Source organism: Myotis lucifugus, unplaced genomic scaffold (assembly GCF_000147115.1).
Source record: "Myotis lucifugus unplaced genomic scaffold, Myoluc2.0 scaffold_0, whole genome shotgun sequence".
Lineage (NCBI taxonomy): Eukaryota > Metazoa > Chordata > Mammalia > Chiroptera > Vespertilionidae > Myotis > Myotis lucifugus.
The window spans coordinates 59,916,979-59,938,611 of NW_005871048.1; the positions used below are offsets into that span (position 1 = coordinate 59,916,979).

Below are 21,633 nucleotides of genomic sequence, written 5' to 3' on the forward strand. Positions count from 1 at the left end.
ATATAATATTTTAAAGCTTATAAATTACTTTAAAATGCATTTTAATCACCAAAAAGTTAGTGTGGTAGGGAAATTCTGATACCCATTGCGTTAAGATAATTATATTGGTACAGTGTAGAAGAGACTAAAAGAATGCTAACTGAACCATGGGAACCCGTTAGGAGTCTCATTAACTGTCCGTGTATGAAATTAAAAGATCATGAATGACGGAAATGATTTGAATGGGCTGTTTTGATGGTATTAATAATAATTTGTCAACTCAATCACCTTCCCAAACCATTACACCCCTGGTTTTCTGAACAGTCACATAGCAGGCAATGTACACTCTCATCACAACTTTGACTTTGCCCCACAATTAACACCGATTTGACTTTTAAACATCAATCCAACCCAAGCCTAATTATGTGAGTGTTATCAGCACAGAGAGTCATATCATATTTTACTTTGGACTCAGGCAAAGAAAGTAAGGAATACGTTTGGCTGATAAATCTAAGAATTAAATTTAGTGGGGCAAATCCATTATGGTTCTCTATAGATATCTCAATATAACTCCTTCTGTGTACAAGTTACTCACATGCTGAATGTCATAACCTACTAAAATTTGTTTTCCTGAATGCACAGGTACCTCTGTCCTGCAGGTGACAGCTACCGATGCAGATGACCCTACCTATGGGAACAGTGCCCGGGTGGTTTACAGCATTCTCCAGGGACAGCCCTACTTCTCCGTAGATCCGAAAACAGGTTAGTGCATTTCTCTATAACTTGTGTGCAGATGCATGTACAGGAAAGAAAACAGTGTTTTAATAACTGCCCTTGAACAACATGAGTTGGAATTATGCGGATTCACTTAGATGTGTGTTTTTTTTTTTTTCTCAATGATTACATACAGTACTATAAATGTATTTAATTTCTTACTTTCTTAATGACACTTTGTCTCTAGCATACTTCATATAAGAATACAGAATATAATACATATATCATACAAAATATGTGCCAATCAACTGTTTGTATTATCAGTAAGACTTCTGGTCAACAGTAGGCTATTAGCAGTTAAGTTTTTGGGGAGTCAAGAGTTATCACATATGTTTATAGTGTGTGCAGGCGGGGATCAGTACCTCTAACCCTTGCATTGATCAAGAGTCAGCTGTATTTCTGTGTACTCTTCTATATCTGACATTGTTATTGTAGCACACTTGAAAATGCCCTCACTTTTCTAAAACAATGTGATTGAATAATTAAAGATAAATTAACAGCTTTCCTCGGGACTTTGATCATCCAATATTCATACCTACACCAGTAAAAGCTCCTAATATTAGCTTATTCCTGTAACAGTTAGTGAAATACTTTTTCCTTAAAACAAACATGGGGCATTATGGGAAATTAGATTTTCAAGTTTATTGTATGTTTTATTTACATATTAGTTTTAATTCTTTGCAAAAGAAGGTAAATGATTTAGTTTGATTATTTTATATTTTATTTGAATTTGATTGTCACAGAAGTTGTTGTATATTACATTGGAGAATTGTATTGAACTGCCATTTTTTCCTAATGAGAAATAATTTTCAGCCCTTAAATATTGTATTAATGATGAGAGATTAACTGAGAATAAATCCAAAGACATATCAACATTTTTTTCAGGAAAACATGAATCTGCCCTTTTTCCTCTCTATTTTTCTGGCCAAAACAATCATATGCTATTATATCATTTGATGTGATGCCAAAATGGAAGTGAAGGATATTCAATAATGCATTATAGGGTTATGTTACAACAGCATAATCTAAAAACCACTAAAAGCGCTGGCCTCATTGACAATTTGTTAATAAAAACTTGGCTAAATATAAAACTCATTTTTAATGTAGCCAGCTGTACAGTACCAATAAGTCTCAAATTTACTAATAATTTCAAAGATATACATAATCATGAGACATAGATGAAGTGAGGAGATAGATCCAGGATGTTCCTAAGTCACATTTGATGCCTTGTGAGTAAGGTTAACAAGTGGGGTCTTCAAGCAAAGGGCACTACCACAGAACTAGTGCAGAGAGCCACCTTTGGTCCTAACTACCCCCTTATATTCATATACATAATAAACAAAATAATTTTTCTGGAACCTTGCTCCACAAGTCTGTAGACTCCAGGTTTGTTTACCATTATCTTAGACAATGAGGTACATCTAACTGAAGAGATGTAATAGACGACAACACTTCCAATGATTAATACCATTAGATTGCTAAGAGTATTATCACTATCATATTTACAAAGAGATTCAACTAAGTTACTTGTTCTCTTTCATCCTTGTCATGCTCCAACACAGAAGTGAGGAATAGATATCAGGCATACTGTTTAGACCCATAATTCTCATAACTTATGAATAAAATAATGAAGAATATATTTGGATATGTATATGTAAATTAAAAATATACACACATATATACACTGAGTGGCCAGATTATTATGACCACCCCATCAATACTTCGTTGGGCCACCTTTTGCCTTCAATACTGTGGCGATTCTTCTTGGCATTGACTCCACGAGATGTTGAAAGGTGATGTGAGAAATCTGACACCATGCCTGATGAATAGCACTGTCCAGTTCTGTGAGATTTGATGGTTGTGGAACCAGCTGCCTGATGGCTCTTTTGACTTCGTCCCACAAATGCTCAATTGGATTGAGATCTGGTGATTGTGGGGGCCACCTAAGCAAGGTCAAGTCTCCCTCATGTTCTTAAAACCACTCCTGCACAATACGAGCACTGTGGCATGGCACATTGTCTTGTTGGAAGAAGCCATCTCCATTGGGATACGCCATCAACATGATAGGATGAACTTAATCAGCAACGATACTTAGGTATGTTGTGCTATTCAGACATTGTTCCACATGAATTAAAGGGCCCAAATCATGCCAGGAAAACATGCCCCAAAACATAACACTGCCCCCACCAGCTTGAAGGGTTGTACTCATGCATATGGGGTGCATGCTTTCATGCTGTTTCCACCAAATTCTCTGCCATCTACATGATGCAACTGAAAACGTGATTCATTGGACCACATGACTTTTTTCCAATGATCAACTGTCTAATCCTTGTGTTCCTGTACGAATTGGAGAAATTTTATCTTGGTAACTGCAGACAGCAAAGGTGTTGGAACAGTCCTTCGGCTTCCATATCCCATATGATGCAGTGTACAGCTAATTTGCCTACAAACGTCAGGTGGTCATAATAATCTGGCCACTCAGTGTATCCATATATTATATGCATTTTAATTGTAGAATAAATTATAATATGTAATTAAATTAAGTAAAAATAGAAATTAGGAGATTATAAAAATAAGTAATGTAATATTACCTAAAATGAATGTGATATACAAGTTTTTAGTACCAAGATATTACTAAATATTTAGAAATAAAATATCTCATTATTTGATATTATTGTTTCTCCTTTTGTTCTATTTTCCCAATAATCATGGTTGTTTTACATATAAAAAAGATATATTTCTCACTTTAAATATGCATCGCCCTAGAGCAGCCGTGGGCAAACTATGGCCTGCGGGCCGGATCCGGCCCGTTTGAAATGAATAAAACTAAAAAAAAAAGACCATACCCTTTTATGTAATGATGTTTACTTTGAATTTATATTAGTTCACACAAACACTCCATCCATGCTTTTGTTCCGGTCCTCCGGTCCAGTTTAAGAACCCATTGTGGCCCTCGAGTCAAAAAGTTTGCCCACCCCTGCCCTAGAGGAAGGAAACAAGAAGACTGTGTTCCAATTACCTTGGTTAGTATTGCACACACACACACACACACACACACTTACATGCAGGCACACACATGCATAAATATGCAAAAACACACATGGACTTTAGCCCAGTGATTTTCAACCAGTGTGCCGTCTGTAAGAATTTTTAAAACATGCAATACCTGACTATTTAGTAAGGGACATGACCTCTTTTCCCTAAGATTGTCCAATAGAAAAATGACAACAGCCAACACAACAATAGCCGCCTAGTGTGAATGAATCAAAACTATACCTATTTTTTGTCAGATCAGCAAAAAATATATGTTTTGGTGTGCCACAGAATTTTAGTAATTAGTTTATGTATGCCATGAGGTGAAAAGGGTAAAAAAATCACTGCTTTAGCCCATTAACCATCCTATACATAGCCAAATGTTTATTTTTTTAAAATGTTACAGTTACTTAAAGTAGTAATTAATGGTATAAATATCCTAAATGTATTTTGAAAATTTTCTATGCACTTTTTGAACTTGTTAGAAAGCAAATGCTAATTCTGTGTATGTGTGTCTAAATGTCTATCTGAATGTTTGCACATGTTGGGTGTGTGCGTGTATATACTTTGGATACAGCAGGCTTCTGAGAACAAGATTTGACAAGGGTTGTACTCTGCTGTAATTTGTGCATTAGTGCAGCAAATGTATCTGTAACACAATATTTAAATAAATATTGCAGTCGGTTACACATATTTGTAGGTTAATTAAGTACTTCATTAAACAAAAATATTATTTATAACTTAAAATAGGCTCTGCTCACATACTGCTCTATGAAATTATTTTGGCTCTTAATTTTTTTTCTCTTTTCTTTAAGCAAAATAATTCATTGTGTGAAATGTATGCCCACATGTTGATATTTTAATTTCAATATTACAGTAGCTGAAGCATCATGGGAAACTATGGATATATGTACTACTATAAAGATTCTTTAAATAAGCAATGTCTTAGTTGTCTGTGGTAATAGGTATTATAACCTAGAATGCTCATTATTGTCTTTAAGCTAAGAATTTTTTGGTAATTTAAACTTAATGACCTATTACCATGCCATTATCCACCCTCAGAAGTAATGAATTTAGTGGAAGTTGTGCTTAAAATGTCTGGAGTAAAGTACAAATAAACATACTAAAAACTTAATCAGTTGCTATGGAAGGGATGTTATATAAGAAATGTTGGCATAGTAGTTACTTATAAATGTACATTTTAATAGTAACACTTGCACTCTATCCTCTTATTTGGCATGATTATATTTCAACACGTTTCCAATTACTTTCAATGAATACCAAATATAATAAAGCAGAACTTTTGTGCTCATATAGTGCTGTGAGTGCTTATGGTTAAGATCAGGACTTTGGATTATATTATTTTATTATATTAAAAGGGACATTTTGGCACTCACAATGACTTTCTAATGCTGAGCTGCCTTTGAGGCCTTGTTTCCTATTTTATAACAATCTAAGAATCACTGCATCCATACATTTGAATTATTGAACCCTTGAGTGTGACCATTAATAAGTCCTGGAATGTTTAACACTGAAATCCCATTAATCAATATGAAACAAATCTTGTGAATAATTTATTGTTTTGAATAATCTTTGTCCAGGTAACTCTTTTATGTCATTTGCTTTGTGTATAACCATGAAAGTAATGATATCTTACATTACCATTTTTAAGGTGCAGAAGACAATGGAAGAATAAATTATAGCAGATGACAATGGAATATACAAGACATACATCATTGCTGCCCAGATTTAAGTAAAATCATGTTAATGTAAAATTAATGAGGTTAATTTTGTTTGAATATATTGATTTTAATTCAGCTAGAAAACACATCAGAGTTATCAATGAAAGAAACCATTTTCATGTTTATGAACACTGCTAACCCTAAACAAGGCATTTTGAGGAAGGCAGCCAAGTGCAGAAGTCATATGTATGAACAGGTTAGGGAACCAAAGTCAAGAGAAATCTGGGCTGATAGTTGTTTATTATTACAACTCAAATCTTAGTCCTAGTCCAGTTAATATAGTGCTAACTTCATTAAATATGAATTAATATGTTCAAAGTTCCTATGCCTCTTTATAAACTATGCAATTTCTCTCAGCAACAGCAGAAGCTGAATGATTGAAGTGCTACAAAAAGGAAGTACTTTTCCTGTCTTAGGTCAAAGACAAAAACAGAAATGTACTCTGTCTTTCCAAGGTCTTAGAAACAGAATGGGGTATTCACAAGGAGCAGTTGTGCAGTTTTTATTTATTATTTTTTAAAAATAAATTTTTATTGATTTCAGGGAGGGAGAGAGATAAATATCAATGATGAGAGAGAATCATTGATTGGCTGCCTCCTGCATGCGTCCCCTCCCCCCCTCAGGGATCGAGCCCACAACCTGGGCATGTGCCCTAACCTGGAATCCAATGGTGCCCTCCTGATTCATAGGTCTCTGCTCAAGCTCAACCACTGAGCTATGCCTGCTGGGAAGTTGTGCAGTTTTAAATTAAGAATGCGAGTCTGTTTAGGGTCATGTCATTTATAGCCATCTGATGATTCTCTACACTAGCTGTTTCATGTCAACAATTTATGAATAACTTCGTTATTTTAGTTAGTGCAGAGATGTTAAGTCTGTGCTTATGTTACACAGGTTGACTCTTCCTGATGGTCCATTCTGGAAACCTAAAGTTTGGGATAAAAACCTAATGTCAGGGAAAACGGAAGAATATACTGGTTTACAAAATTCTAGTTAAGCTTTATTTACAATTTTTACAATCTGACAATGGTGAAGACCAGGTATTTTGACCATAATATGAAACAATAAGTGAGGCCCTAGCGGGTTTGGCTCAGTGGATAGAGCGTCAGCCTGCAGACTGAAAGGTCCCAGGTTTGATTCCAGTCAAGGGCATATACCTTGGTTGTGGTTACATCCACAGTAGGGGGTGTGCAGGAGGCAGCTGATCGATATTTCTCTCTCATCAATGTTTCTAACTCTCTATCCTTCTCCTTCTCTGTAAAAAAATCAAGAAAATATATTAAAAAATAATCATAGTTATGTTTAGCCACACACTTGTCTTCTTCCATCACCATTTATCTCCTCTTTACCCTCTCCTACCTCTCCTTACCCCCCTTTCCCTCAGGCAATCACCATACCATTGTCTGTCTATTAGGTTTTTCTTATTTTTGTTTTTTTCTTATCCCTTTACCTTTTTTTTAAAAAAATATTTTTATTGATTTCATAGAGGAAGGGAGAGGGAGAAAAAGAGAGAGAAACATCAATGATGAGAGAGAATCATTGACTGGCTGCTTCCTGCACACTCCTCATTGGGGATCAAGCCCACAACCATGGCATGTGCCCTCACCAGGTATCAAATCATGACCTCCTGGTTCTTAGGTTGATGCCAAACCATTGTACCATGCCAGCCAGGGCCCTTTACCTTTTTTACCCAGCCCCTTCCCTCTGACAGCTGTCAGTCTGTTCTCTATATCTGAGCCTGTTTTTATTTTGTTAGTAAATTTTGTTCATTAGATTCTATATCTGAGTGAAATCATATGGTATGTGTATTTCTCTGACTGGCTAGCTAATTTCACTTAGCGTAATACTCTCCACATCCATTCATGCTGTTGCAAAAGGTAAGATTTCCTTCTTGTTTACAGTTGAGTAATATGAAAACCTACCTGAAAATAGTTTTCTTTCCCCCAAAGCAATGCTTCATATTTATTAATAGCTAATAAGTTAAGAATAAAGAATAAAACTGATAGGAAAAATTGATTTGTTTGAAATATGGTGTTAGAGGAGGGCTCTATAGATACCCTGAACCACCAGAAAATGTGGATCCTAGAGCAAATTAAGCCTGAAATATTCCTGGAGGCCAAAATGAGAAAACTGAAACTGTTTACTTTGGTCACATCATATAAAGGCAGGGGGTCTGGGAAAATAGAAGGCAGGAGGAACTGAAGAAGGCCGCGTAAGAGATGAAATGACTCCAAAAAGAAGCCGTAGGCATGAGTCTACTGGAGCTGAGCAGGGCTGCTGAGGACAGGACATTGTGGGCATCACTCAATAAGTTAATATATTTAAAGTAGGGTCCATAAGATCTGCAGAAGGTAGAATATTCCACAGTAGAATATAGTTTGTCAATTTTTCTCTTTCATAGCCCATCCCCAATTGGTATAATAATAATAATAATAAGTGCAGGCACAAATAATTATAGATACATTGTCATTCACTCAACTGCCTAGGAAACAAAAATAGCTAATTGTTAAACTCAGTGCTAAAACATTTGCTTCCCCGATGGAAAAGTGGAATGCATTAATTCAAAACTATGTCATATTATTAATTTACTTTAAAAATTGTCATATGTTATCTCTTTTAGAAAGAATCTAAATAGTTCCTGAACTGCAGACATGTGTATGGGATTTAATAACGTAATGGAAAAGTCTATTTTATATATTTCATTTAAGAAATTAAGAGTCAATGAAATATAGTAGACACTAGTGGTTGTCCATTCAATATCAATTTCTCATTTTGCTCATCCGATTAGAACTCTTATTTTGTTCGTTATAGTAACAGACTCACTTAAAAAGCTAGATTTCAAGCCTCCCTGTCGCTGCTGTGGCATAGTGCGGCCAGTGAGATATAAAGGATCCGGTTAGGTTATTTTTACACGCAGACACATAAAATGCTGATACCTGGATCTTTGTGAAATGCGCTTTCCAGACCAATAAATCAACTTCATAGTACAATGCACTGCCCAGGCAGGTGTGGCACAGACTCCCTGAGACCACTTTTATTCCTCTCAACTCCAAAGCCACCTTCTAGAGAGAGCATACAGCTGTCTGTGTATGAGTAGCCACTTTATACTTCTAGTGCCAGCACTAAACCAGAAAAGGAGATTGTTCACAATAACTTAAATCAGATATCAACAGTTATGTTAATTGTTGATATTTGGAGGATCAGAGAATGGAACCAAAGGCATTTCATTCTGATACTCCATTGAGAATGCATTTCTAAAAAAAATAAAAATTACTTTGCTGCTACTTGCTGCCAAAGTAGCAGCAAAGTCCTTTATAGGTACTATAGATATCAGATAACTCTCTGAATCCGTAGCAAGGAAATCATCACGTCATATTGACATGAATAGAATTAATAATATCTATTGAACTTAACTGCTATGGGTATAGTTCTAATGGAACAAAATTATAGATTAGTGTTCTATATAAGTCAGTTAAACTATTTGTTGCTGTCTTAGAGGGATCCATGCAATTGAATTAACTTGAATTGGGCACTTAATGAATTTTATGGCATTTAAATTAAATATAAATAAAACTGTTAAACAAGCAAACAAATAAATGAACCAAATTGAATATGTTTTTAAATAAATATTAACTTCTTGCAACAAAATTGACCAGCTATTATTTGGAAGGAAACAATTAATCTCATGGGCTATAAAATAGGAGTTACAGGAAATGGTAGAAATCAATGTTGGTTAATTGTAATGAGTTTTATACTATTTCTTCCTGGGGAAATATAGATTTAGCTTTTTCTTTTATAACTTCATTCCATGTATCCTACACCTAAACAGTTGCTGTTGAGAAAATTTCCAGGAATTGATATATTGGTATCTCTAATCTTTAGCTAATAGTCTGGTAAATATATTAGGTGAATGATGATTGTCAGATATTGAAGAGCTGTATGACATGAAAGATTACAAATTTAAACCTGACTAAGGATCATCTATGGAGTGTAACCACTAAGCAATTCAAATGTTCCCCCTGTCCTTTAAATTTTTTCTGAGAGGCTATTGTTTCTCTGGCCGAAGGACAGAATGTATTTCAATCCCATTGACAGCCTTTGATTTTTCCCTAATCAAATAGCTTAGATATTTAAACTGAATCTCGACTGCCTTAGGATAATATTCATTAGTATTATCTATCTATCCATCTAATCTTCCACCAACTTCTGTATTTCAGCCAAGCATGACTTGTGCATTATTTTTCTACTTAGGCTGTTACTCTACTCTGGCATGTCCATCCCAAGCCAACTTCTACACATATGGATGGTTCCCTGTACTCTTTAGTCAGAACTAATCCCTCTGATCTTTGAGCTCATTTTTTGTATACCCAACAAAACATAACAAGTACTTCTTTCGCTCACATGAGAACTCCTTTAGGGCATAACGTGACCTATTTCTGTTGTGCTCTGCGCCAGGTCCTGTACAGTGCCTTACACATGGAATCATGTTCCTAATTATCTTTACTAAAGGGATATATTATCAAAATGTATAACATTAATTTTGTAAAAGTTCAATAGAAATAAATGGCTTATGTTAATTGCAGATTTTAATATTGATTGTAATTAGTATTATTTTTTACTATGCTGCATAACAAGCCTCATGTTTTGTCTTTTATAAACATTTAAAAAATCTTTATATTTCTCTCAATCATGTAATCTAATTTAGGATCTTTCTCAAATGATTGCCATAAAATTAGTATATAACTGCTGTTAGAATACTAAGTATTTGCGATATCATAATTAAAAAAAGTTGTTAGTGAGTTTTAAGGTCACAAACTTTTCCTGAGGAACAAGACATGTATAGAACACGAAACTTTTGAGGTCTTCCATTATTCATTTCTGTGTCTTTCAAAATGATTAATATGACATGTAGAAGACAACACTAGTCATTTATAGGGATAAAATATGATTTGTGGAGAGTTGTTTCCAAATAATACCTGATCCTAGTATTAAATCTTTTTTGTTATTACCATAATTGTTTCATTTTTTAAAAAAATTCTTTCTCATATTAAATTTAGACATGTTGAATATCTGAACCAGAAAAGAATAATGAAATTGAGGTTTAAAAAATATTTGTTTAATCATTTTATCTCTCATATATTTTTTCTTTTTTCTTGGTTTAAAGTGCCTTCCTCTCCCAACTTTTTGGGATAAATCTTCCCTTTAAAATCCAAATACCAGTAAATGGTTCATGATTCTGCTGAAGAGCAGAGTGTCTCTTCATGCCCCTAAACGTTGCTATTACAGGGTTCTGGGGGAACCAGAATATTCTGAAGGTTGAGGAATTGTAGAGGAGACTTATGATACACCCGAAATGAATCAACTTGAAACTGAAAATTAAATATTTCAAATGTTTAATCAATCTGTGTGATAGGAGAGTTAAAGTGCCATTTTATTTCAAAGGGGTCCTCTCTCACTCTCTGGGGAATGTTTTCTTGTTTCTATCTTTCTAACATCTTCCAGAATATTCCATAGAACCCCTATTGTTATCATGCAGAGAAACATGAGCCTTCTTTTGTGTCCCTTTTGCTCACCTGACACGTGCAAGGGAAGGAGCTTCACCTTTCCCAGGCAACATGGAGCTACCGGGTCCTTCCTTCACAGAAATGCCTGGCAGCCTTTTAACCCACATGCATTTCTCACTTTGCTAAGTAAATATTTCTCCAAATATGCACAGCTTAAACATTTTAATATTCTACTGTATTTCTCATCCTTTCCTCTAGTTCTGCAACTAGTTATCATTTTTGTTTATAATCTGCTCACCACAATCACTTGTTTGCATTTCTTGACTCTTGCTTGTTTTTCTTATCTTCTGCTTTTTAAAATTAAATGTGTGGGTTTTTAAAAAATATGTTTGGATTGATTTAAGAGAGGGAGAGAATGAGAGATAGAAACGTTACTGATGAGAGAGAATCATTGATTGGCTTCCTCCTGCTCACCCCCTACTTGGGATCGAGTCCACCACCTGGATATGTGCCCTGACCTGACCAGGAATTGAACTGTGACCTCCTGTTTCATAGGTCGATGCTCAACCACTGAGAAACACCAGCCGGGCTTGTCTTCTGTTTCTCCTTTTTATTTCTCATGCTTTTCTCCACTTTAGTCATTCAAATATCTTATGCTTTGCTTAAAAAACAAAAACGAAACCAAAACTTCCTGATTTTTCCTGTGAATTGGAGGATGACTAAAAAGTTTCACGAATGAGACTTGTAAAGAAACTGTTATGATAGCAACAGGCCCGTGGGCTATTTTTGTGAGAAAAAATAAAAGCCCTCCCTCTGGGGAAAGTTCAGGTGTATGCAGCCGTGCACGAGCCCGGGAGTGCACCAAAATGTACTGACAGGCAGGCTTTGCCACTGGCACATCTGTGCTTGCAAAAGACCCACAGGAGACTGTCATTCTCAGTTTGTGAAGCATTCATCTGCAGCAGGAGTAATTTCAGTATTAAGAGACAAGGGCTTTATGGTCCCAGTCCTTTCCCTGTGCAGAATTTGTGTATGAAAATCTCAGAAAATTAAAGTACATGCAAATATGTCATATAAACCACTTTGAAAAGCTTATTTATAATTAAAGTATAAATTATATTTGTATTATTTGTATTTCATTACATGCATATATAGATTAGCTTCTTATACAGTTATGACCCATAATTGACATTTGTTCCACATTCTTAAAACATATAGCTATGCATTCATTATGTAAATAAATATTTATGATGCCTTGTATGTGGTATTTCCTGTTAGCTGAGCATTTATGGTTATACTGATAGCTTCATTACACTCAAAATGCTCAGCTCCCTCTATCATCACTTGAAAACAAGTAAAGCAATAGCATTATGCTTTCAAATGCTTCATTGTTGCTCACATACCCTCACCCTGTAAGCACTGGTGAGCTGCTCTCTCCAGGTGACTGCTTGATAGACTACAAGATGTAGCTGACTGATGGGGTGGCAAATCCATAGGAAGAGTCTTTTGTTTAAAGCACTTGATGTTTATACAGTCAATAATATTAACACCCTGGGCTCTCTGACTCTTTAATTCCAGTAACTACCATCATAGATTTTATTTTTCTGTATTTCTACGGCATTAGAACACATTGGGCTATAAAAAAAATCAATGTGGCAAAATTACAAAGTGAAAATAATGTTCTTAGAAAAAATAAATGAAAAGACATTTTTTCAGAGGACATCCATATTTTCAACGTGTAAGTCCGAATCAATTATTCACCAAGATAATCTCAGTATCAAGACTGTGACCTATTCTGCAATATAGGCTAGAGTGTCTGGTTCCCAAATGAGTACTGCTCTTTGCAGAACTGATGAAATAGTCCCTGAGTTAGAAAAAAATAGGCATAGGCGTATATAAACAGGCAACAGAACTTATGTGAGATTGAGAAGGTGTGGCATTTATATCATTTAAAAATGTTCACAGAAGAAAGATTCCGTGTAGGTTACAGTAAGGCACCCTTGACTAAGGGACCTGGAGCAGGAAAGCCTAAAAAGTGCTTCCCTAGACAGGGCCCATGTTCATCTGAGGAAGATAGAGGCGGTTCACCGAAGAAATACTCTAAAGATTTAGATGGATTGACTACTTTCTCTCCCTGGGAACACATTAAATACACTCAAGGCTGGCTGTCCACATGATTTTTGTATGGTTTTCTAATCTTTTATTAAATTTTATTTTTACTAACTTTATTGTGGTAAAATTGGTCAATAAGACTACCTAGGTTTCAAGTGTACAATTCTAGAAAACATCATCTATATATTGCATTGTGTGAACCAAAGTCAAATCTTTTTCCATCATCATACACGAATCTTCATAAAGCCTTTTTATTACCAGGCCCATCATGGGGGTCATTAGAGTGAAATTATTCAATTTGTGACCAGAAAATAATGTTATTCTCCTATTCTAGAAATATTTAACTTTTCTCTGTATATTTTCTTCCTTTGTTAAAAAGCTGGGGCCTTTTGCTAAGAGTATTCAATTAAACCACTGTGTCATTTTCTTCAGATGATTTTCTGTAGTATTATGAGAAGATATTGTCAGATTTATGGATAAACCTTGAATAGAATGATCTATGCTTTATGGTTTGTTAATTAATAAAATGGAATTATTTAAATCATACATTAGGAATTAAAACATAAACCCTTTATGATAACTGATATGCATGCAGTAAAAATGAATATACATTTAATACATAATTTTGCATTTACAAGTAATTTTAAAAATGCATCAGTCTTATGTAGTTCTAGTAACATGAATTATGTGAAATATGTAATTGATATTGATCTATCCCTAATTGTTCTCATCCAAATAAACCATGAGGCTAAATTCACTTTATACTTGAAAAGTCAGAAAATCACCTGAAGCAACTGTTAAGTATTGGGATATATCTGGGAGGAGGGGTCATATTTTTAGTACATAAAGCCTGTTATTTTCTACTTCCCTGCAAAGTTAATTTGTTTTTTAATAGGCATTACATTATGTGTTTCACCTGGAGCTTCCAGTTATTTCTATAACTCATATAAAAGCAAAATTGCTCATTGTAAAACTCACTTCAACTGATTCATTCATTGTCAGTATATATTGCTTGGCCCGTGTGTGCAAGACTATGTGAAATGCTAAATTTTGTTCAGTTAATGGAAGGAAATTAGGGTGTAAATTTCTGACAGTCTTACTTCTTGGATTAAAAAAAAATTACCAGGCCACAAAAACAAAATTTCCAATCCAGCCCTCACAATTATTCAAATGAACAAGGTGCATCATATTTCCTCAGTAAACTCAGATGATGTTTGATGTTATTTGAAACAACTTTTGTAAATAATAAATGTACTTAGTATTATTGAAACTGACTGGATCCTGTGATATTTCTATAGATTGTGTCATTTTATTTATTTTAAAACATGTTTTTATTGATTTCAAAGAGAGGAAGGGAGAGGGGGAGAGAGATAGAAACATCAATGATGAGAGAGAATCATTGACTGGCTGCCTCCCACATGCCCCCTACTGGGGATCAACCCCACAACCCAGGCATGTACCCTGACCAGGAATGGAACTGTGATCTCCTGGTTCATGGGTCAATGCTTAACCACTGAGAAACACTGGCCCTGCGATGTCATTTAAAACAGGATTCAACTTTTAAAATGTTATCAGTGGAGACAGTATTTAAACAAATGTAGCCTTCTGTGCCACTAAAGCTTATGTTGGTTATAATACATCCTTATATGCTGACACAATTGATTCTAGGTTAATCATAAATGTATTTTTTAACCTCCAGATGAGGATACAAGTTTTAAAAACAAGTTTTTAAATTTATTTACATGAAAGCTTTAGAGAAAAAATAAAAAATATACACTTAAGCTAATGCTATGTATTAAAAATTGATTAAAATCCATAAAATTATGACTACCATAGCCTATTAAACCATTTTTAGATCAGAAAAAAGTAATGAGACTGGTTTATATGGTACAAGGAATGGGATTACATCAAGATTGAGTAATTTATTATGATTAACTGAAACATTTATGAATGGTTGATAGTTACCTAATTTTTAAAGTCTATGAAATAGAGCAATTGATGTGCTTTCAGTGATTAAAGGTATTTTTATTGAAGATATATAATACTATGGTGGTTAACAAAACTCCCTCAAATTCCAATAAGGCTCAAATTTGCTTATTGGGATCCAATTTAAAGGACAGTTACAAGAACAAGATGTAATACTAGCATTTTCTTTGAAGTCCAGACCTCATCTAGAAAACATATAAATGATGGTGAGCTCCTGGAAGCAGGAGTTTATAAAGGGGAGAGTACTGAAACCCAATTTAGATGATAAAGATATATTTCTGCTCTACCATATACTTCCCTTTTGGTCCAATTTCACCAACACAGGACCCTGAGCTTGTTTTCTCCCCCATAAAATGGGAATAACAATATCTGCCCTAATTCCCTGTCAGGTATGAACATTAAAAAATGTATTCACACTTTATCAAAGACACACTCATATAAATCTCTATACATATCAATGAATTCTTATGATGACATAATTTAATTGCAATAAAGTCATATTCCAATGTATATTAAAAGTAAATGTCCAAATATTTAATCTTATTTTACAGTAAATCAATAGAGCAAGCACAGTGTAGTCAATCCTATTTTGACTTCCAAGTTTGAGGCTATATTCCAGCTTTTGATTGCTGATATTAAAGATGAACTAATTTCTAGAAGTTGTTTAGGCTCCTCACACACATAAGGATACTTAACTTTGGTTGTAGTCACAAAATTTGCTTTACCCAGTGCTTGCAATAAATTCTGACTTGGACTCTTAGAATTGAAGTTATTTGAAGTGTCAACTAGGAGAGCACTAACCAATTCCTGATTGCAGCCCCCAGGATGCTGATTGCAGTGCTGAACGCAGTGCTGAACCCTGGGTGAGGGACAAGCCCATGAGCCATTGTCAGTGAACTTCTGAACAATAATTGCAATTTTGTGGCTATTTTTATAACTGACTGTATGTCAGGCAAACACACACACACACACACACACACACACAGCCTCATGCATTTTTAGACTTTTAATGTGTCCTAAATTTTACATGAAGTAGAATATAGAAGAGCTATTTCTGTTGTATAAGCAGATACACTAATCATTCATTTGGTCCTTTTCTGGTTGGCAAGGTGCTATTTAATATTAACGAGCCCTGCATCCTTAGATTTAATACTGAAGTGAAATTTAAATATTACCCTTTGTAGCAAAGATACAACACAACCACAAATTATGCCCTTAATGTGTACTTGTTCAATAAACAAATCATTAGTTTGGAGACAGAAGGTCAATGCAGAAAAAATAATAATTATAGCTGTATCCTTCCAGCAGATTGCTGCATGTTTTCTATGCACACACACAGACCTGAAGCTATAATACTGCTCCCAACCCTTTCACTCATGCATGCACGAATGTGTGCACATAGTCACACACCACGAGAAAGGTATTGTTTTGCTCCATGGGCAATAAAGAGGAATAAAAGGACAACACTTTCACACTCTTGATCTGAGCCCCACTCTGTCTCAGGCACTGTTCTAGGTGCTCTCTCGCACTGTTTTCAAGCTGCATCAAAATCTCCTTTCCTCTTAACATCATTTTTCTCCTAGGCGTCTTTCACCTGAGCCTAATCTTATTACATTATGTCATTCATCATACATAGTTGACCTTGTCATTCCTGTATTCAGCAAATATTCATTAACATTCAATAAACATTCATTAGCATTCATCTCTTACACAGGGCCAGAGACTCTAGTAGACTATAGAGATAAAAAAGAAAAAATTACTGCACACACACACACACACAGAACTTAATTATGAATTAGCTTGAGAAACCATGTGCTAGGGACAGCAGCAAGATAATTGTTAAACTAGAGAAATATGGACTCAAAAATACTAAATATCTTTTAATATCTATCAAAGTTTATATTTTAACTTTAAGACTTTCTAAGTTGGCTTTAAAATATGTACAAATTAATTTTCTTGTCAGATAATTTACAAATCCAAAATATATGGGGATATGGAAAAAATACATCATTGATGTTCATTAAAATATTTTATTCAGTTTCCTAAGTAAGCTTTTAAGTTTGCTAAGTAGGCTTTTCATTACCTCCTCTTTATTTTTCAGTCACTATTACTCAGAACAGACTTTAAAACAGTGGAATTGTGGTGGGAATATGCAGCTTGAGAAAAAAAGCCTGAAAAACTTAAATATGCTCTTTTGTTCATTAACCATTGAGAAGACTAGACCTATTGATGTGGTAGAAATTCTTTCTTATACCTGGAGGCTGGGATTGTGTACGTGTGAATGTTTTGCACATGTATATACATGCACATGCTTAGGTATGTAAAGTGTGCACAACAGCGATGTGGAAAAGTGTTCCCAAGCTGTGATGGATTAGATAACATTTGGAATGGAACTTGACCCGGTTTGCTCAGTTTCAACTTTCCTGGTAATATTTCTTAGAGGCATCATCCAATTTTATTTTTATTTACTTACAATCTTTATTTTCTATGCAAAATATAAGTCCAGTTTGAGAGAGATTGAAATACATGGCCCAAGTGAGATATCAAGATTTTTCAGGAATGGATGGGGAGAGGGGCACATCTTACTAATTATATGTAAACTAGAGGCCCGATGCACAAAATTCGTGCAAGGGGCTTGGCCCTCGCAGCCATGGTGGCTTGCCTCGGTCCTTGCAGCTGCAGCAGCTTGCCTCAGCCCTCGCAGCCCTGGCTTTGTCTGGAAGGTTGTCTGGAAGGATGTCCGGAAGTTGTTTGGCTGTCCGGTCTAATTAGTATATTCTGCTTTAGGTTATTATAGATTATTATAATATTAGCATATTATAGATTATGATAGATAATGAAATCCTGCCCAATCAAAATTTCCCAGGAAAGATACACTTTAGTTATTTTAGATGGTTTTAATCTACTTTTTAAAAAAATATATTTTATTGATTTTTTACAGAGAGGAAGGGAGAGGGATAGAGAATTAGAAACATCGATGAAAGAGAAACATCCTCTCATCTATCAGCTGTCTCCTGCACACCCCCTACTGGGGATGTGCCCACAACCAAGGTACATGCCCTTGACCGGAATCGAACCTGGGACCCCTCAGTCCGCAGGCCGACGCTCTATCCACTGAGCCAAACCGGTCAGGGCTTAATCTACTTTTTTAAAAAAAAACTTTTTAAAAAATTAAGTTCATTTCAACTCTTTTACTCAACTTTAGGAAATAGTAATTGCGTGAAATTGAAAACTATAGTTATCTTTATTAATTCTAAAAGTGGAGTAAGAAGTAATAAGAAGGTAACACATAGTAAGTGAATTGTAGTAATTACATATTTTGAATCTTAATCTTAAAAGTGTTTATAAACACTCTAAACTTCAGAGATGATTTTAATGACATTTTATAGTGCTCTCTGTTTTTTCTGAGTGTTCTTTGTATTTACAAATAATTTTACATAATAGCAAAACAAGTTCTCTGAAGCTCAGAAATCTAGATATAGAGTTTACAATACTTAAGTCATATAATGAACTCCTCCTTCAATAGTTTGGTATATTCTCTTCCATTAACCAAATTATATTTAAAACTAGAGGCCCGGTGCACAAATTTGTGCAGGAGTGGGATCCGGCCAGCCCACCCCATGGGGCCCCATAGGGCTGGGCTGGCGGGGGTGAGGGGAGCGGTTGGCTGGCTGGCCCCACCCCTGATCAGGGTGTTGGGGGCTGATCAGTGGCGGGGCTGGCCGGGGGGAGGGGCCAATTGGGGCCCGGATCAGGCTGGTTGGCTGCTGCAGTGTGCGTCATAGCCACTGGTCATTCTGGTTGTTCTGCTGTTCCGGTCACTGGGCTTTTATATATATAGATAATTTTTAAGATTACTTTTGTGGATACTGAATCATGTTTTTCTTTTTAGGTGATTGTCTTTGATTAATTGAAATTAGCAAGATTTTCCATTTTTCCAAAATGTGGTGATAGAAGATGATTTGACTTTGAGTGGTGGGCACACAATGCCATATACAGATCATGTATTATAGAAATCTTCACTTTAAAAGACATCAGCTTAGCTCAGTTTTTAATAAAAATAAATGAAATCAAAGAGGTCAGTGTGGTTTAAATGATGTGTGAATGAAAGGGATTCTTTAATAATTAAAAAATGGTCTTGTAATGAATGTTTCTAATGTATCACATACACACATATCACATTATTGAGATAGACTGAATTTTTCAGCAATACAAATGTTCCTTCCCCCCCTCAGATAAAGTAACCATTACAAAAGATTGCACAAGCTAAGCTTGATGTAATATTCTGTCTTGATAATTTAGTTGTTTTACTCTATGAATGCTTATACAAACAATGAGTGAAAAAATAGCTGAGTACAAAAGGAAATTATATTTAGTATTTCAGATTTGGATATGTTACTTAATTTCTTATTTAAATATAGCCTTAAAAACAAATATGGTTAAATATAGCAAAATAGACTAGTTTGATACTGATCTATATTACTAAAATATGTGTTTATATAGGTGCCGGTGCTAACACAGGAAACAAATGTTCGCATTGGTATGAATTGTTCATGGCTGAGATGTCATCCAGTCAGGGAACATAATGATACTGAGCCTTATAGTCACCTTCATTGCATATTTTTGACAATTAATTAGAAACATTCATTACAAGACCATTTTTAATTATTAAAGAATCCCTTTCATTCACACATCATTTAAACCACACTGACCTCTTTGACTTTCATTTATTTTTATTAAAATCTGAGCTAAGCTGATGTCTTTTATTATTTTATATAGTACTAACTATAATTCTCTGCAGCCATTCCTGATAGACAGTTATAGTTATCTCTTATTAATTAAATAGATAGCATTTACACTTTAAATTACTATAACAGGTCTTTTGATGATAGTAGTCTAATGCCCTAGAAGAATACAGAAACATTTAAAATAAGTGGAAAATCATTATTATCTTATATGTTTCTTCAATGCTAATGAGAATCATAGAAATAAATAGAATATTAAACAGAATTTGAGTCAGTTTAAAAGTCTGGGTGAAATTATTCTTACAATACATATTCAATGGTTTTCACAAGTTCATACAAAGACCACACATACACAGACTCACAGAGAATATCCCAGAATTATCTCATTCAAAGCTCACTGTAAAAATGAAACATATTGTATATAAAAGTTTCTAATTTGTAACTACCCAGGCATTCATTTCTGATAATTTGTCTCATCTCATGTATTTAAATACTAGAGGCCCGGTGCACAAAATTTGTGCGCAGGGAGGGTGTGTCCCTCAGCCCATCCTGCACCCTCTCCAATCTGGGACCCCTCGAGGGATGTCCAACTGCCCGTTTAGACCTGATGCCCTGGGATAGGGCTTAAACGGGCAGTCGGACATTCCTCTCACAATCCAGGACTGCTGGCTCCCAACCGCTCGCCTGCCTGCCTGCCTGATTGCCCCAAACTGCTTCTGCATGCCCGCCTGACTGCCCCCTAACCATTCCCCTGCCAGCCTGATCACCTCCTAACTACTCCCCTGCCAGTGTGATCAATGCCTAACTGCTCCCCTGCATGCTTGGTTGCCCCTAACTTCCCTCTCTTGCCAGCCCGGTCACCCCTACCTGCCCTCCCCTGCAGGCTCAATTGCCCCTACCTGCCCTCCCCTGCCAGCCTGGTTTCCCCCAACTGCCCTCCCCTGGTTGCTCCCAACTGCCCTCCCCTGGTCACCCCTAACTACCCTACCCTGAAGGCCCGATTATCCCCAAATGCTCTCCTTTTCAGACCTGGTCCCTCCCAACGGCCCTCCCCTGCTGGCCTGATTGCCCACAATTGCCCTCCCCTGCCGGCCATCTTGTGTGTTGGAGTGATGGTCAATTTGCATAGTACTCTCTTATTAGATAGGATATATTTTTAAATGAACAAAGTCCTGTCACTATCCTAAATAAATCAATAAAACAACTTTAATTTTGAGAGAAAATGAAAAGGGTTTTTATAATTTTATTAGCTTTGTTATTATTGATAAAACTGAATATCCAAAAATACATTTAAACTAATCTTTTATTATTGTACATGTTAACTAGAGAATAAGAAATGCAACTGAAATGGTGATCTAGCATGGGGAGTTTCTATTGCAGATGGCACGTGTAAAGATGCCTGTTTGGACTACTAGCCACATTAACAAGAGAACTATTTTTAATGGGATTTTAATATAAGGTTAAAATAATCAATTTGAGGATATTCAAATATGTAAAACTTTGTAGAACAGAATACTTTAGTACAAATATATATGGATCTTTTAATAAAATAATGTAAATACATACATATCTTTGTCTGCTATTTAAGTTGGCAAATAATATATAAATTATGCATAAAAATTAATATTTAAATAGTTTATTTAATTATGTTGAATATCATTCCTGTATTTGTGTCAATAAAGATTAGCAAACGTGTATATATTGTATATATGTATAAATATATATATATATATGTATATATATATATATATATATATATAT

At 35.1% G+C, this 21,633-nt stretch overlaps 1 protein-coding gene across 3 annotated transcripts in view; it reads left to right on the plus strand.

Moving 5' to 3' along the window:
* CDH18 (cadherin 18) overlaps positions 1-21,633 on the plus strand; it is a 215,025-nt gene that overhangs the window by 59,649 nt on the left and 133,743 nt on the right. For all 3 annotated transcript variants that reach the window (XM_023752842.1, XM_023752871.1, XM_023752901.1), the window contains exon 3: positions 622-741. In XM_023752842.1, the coding sequence (XP_023608610.1) occupies positions 622-741 (120 nt within the window). The remainder of the gene's footprint in view (positions 1-621; positions 742-21,633) is intronic.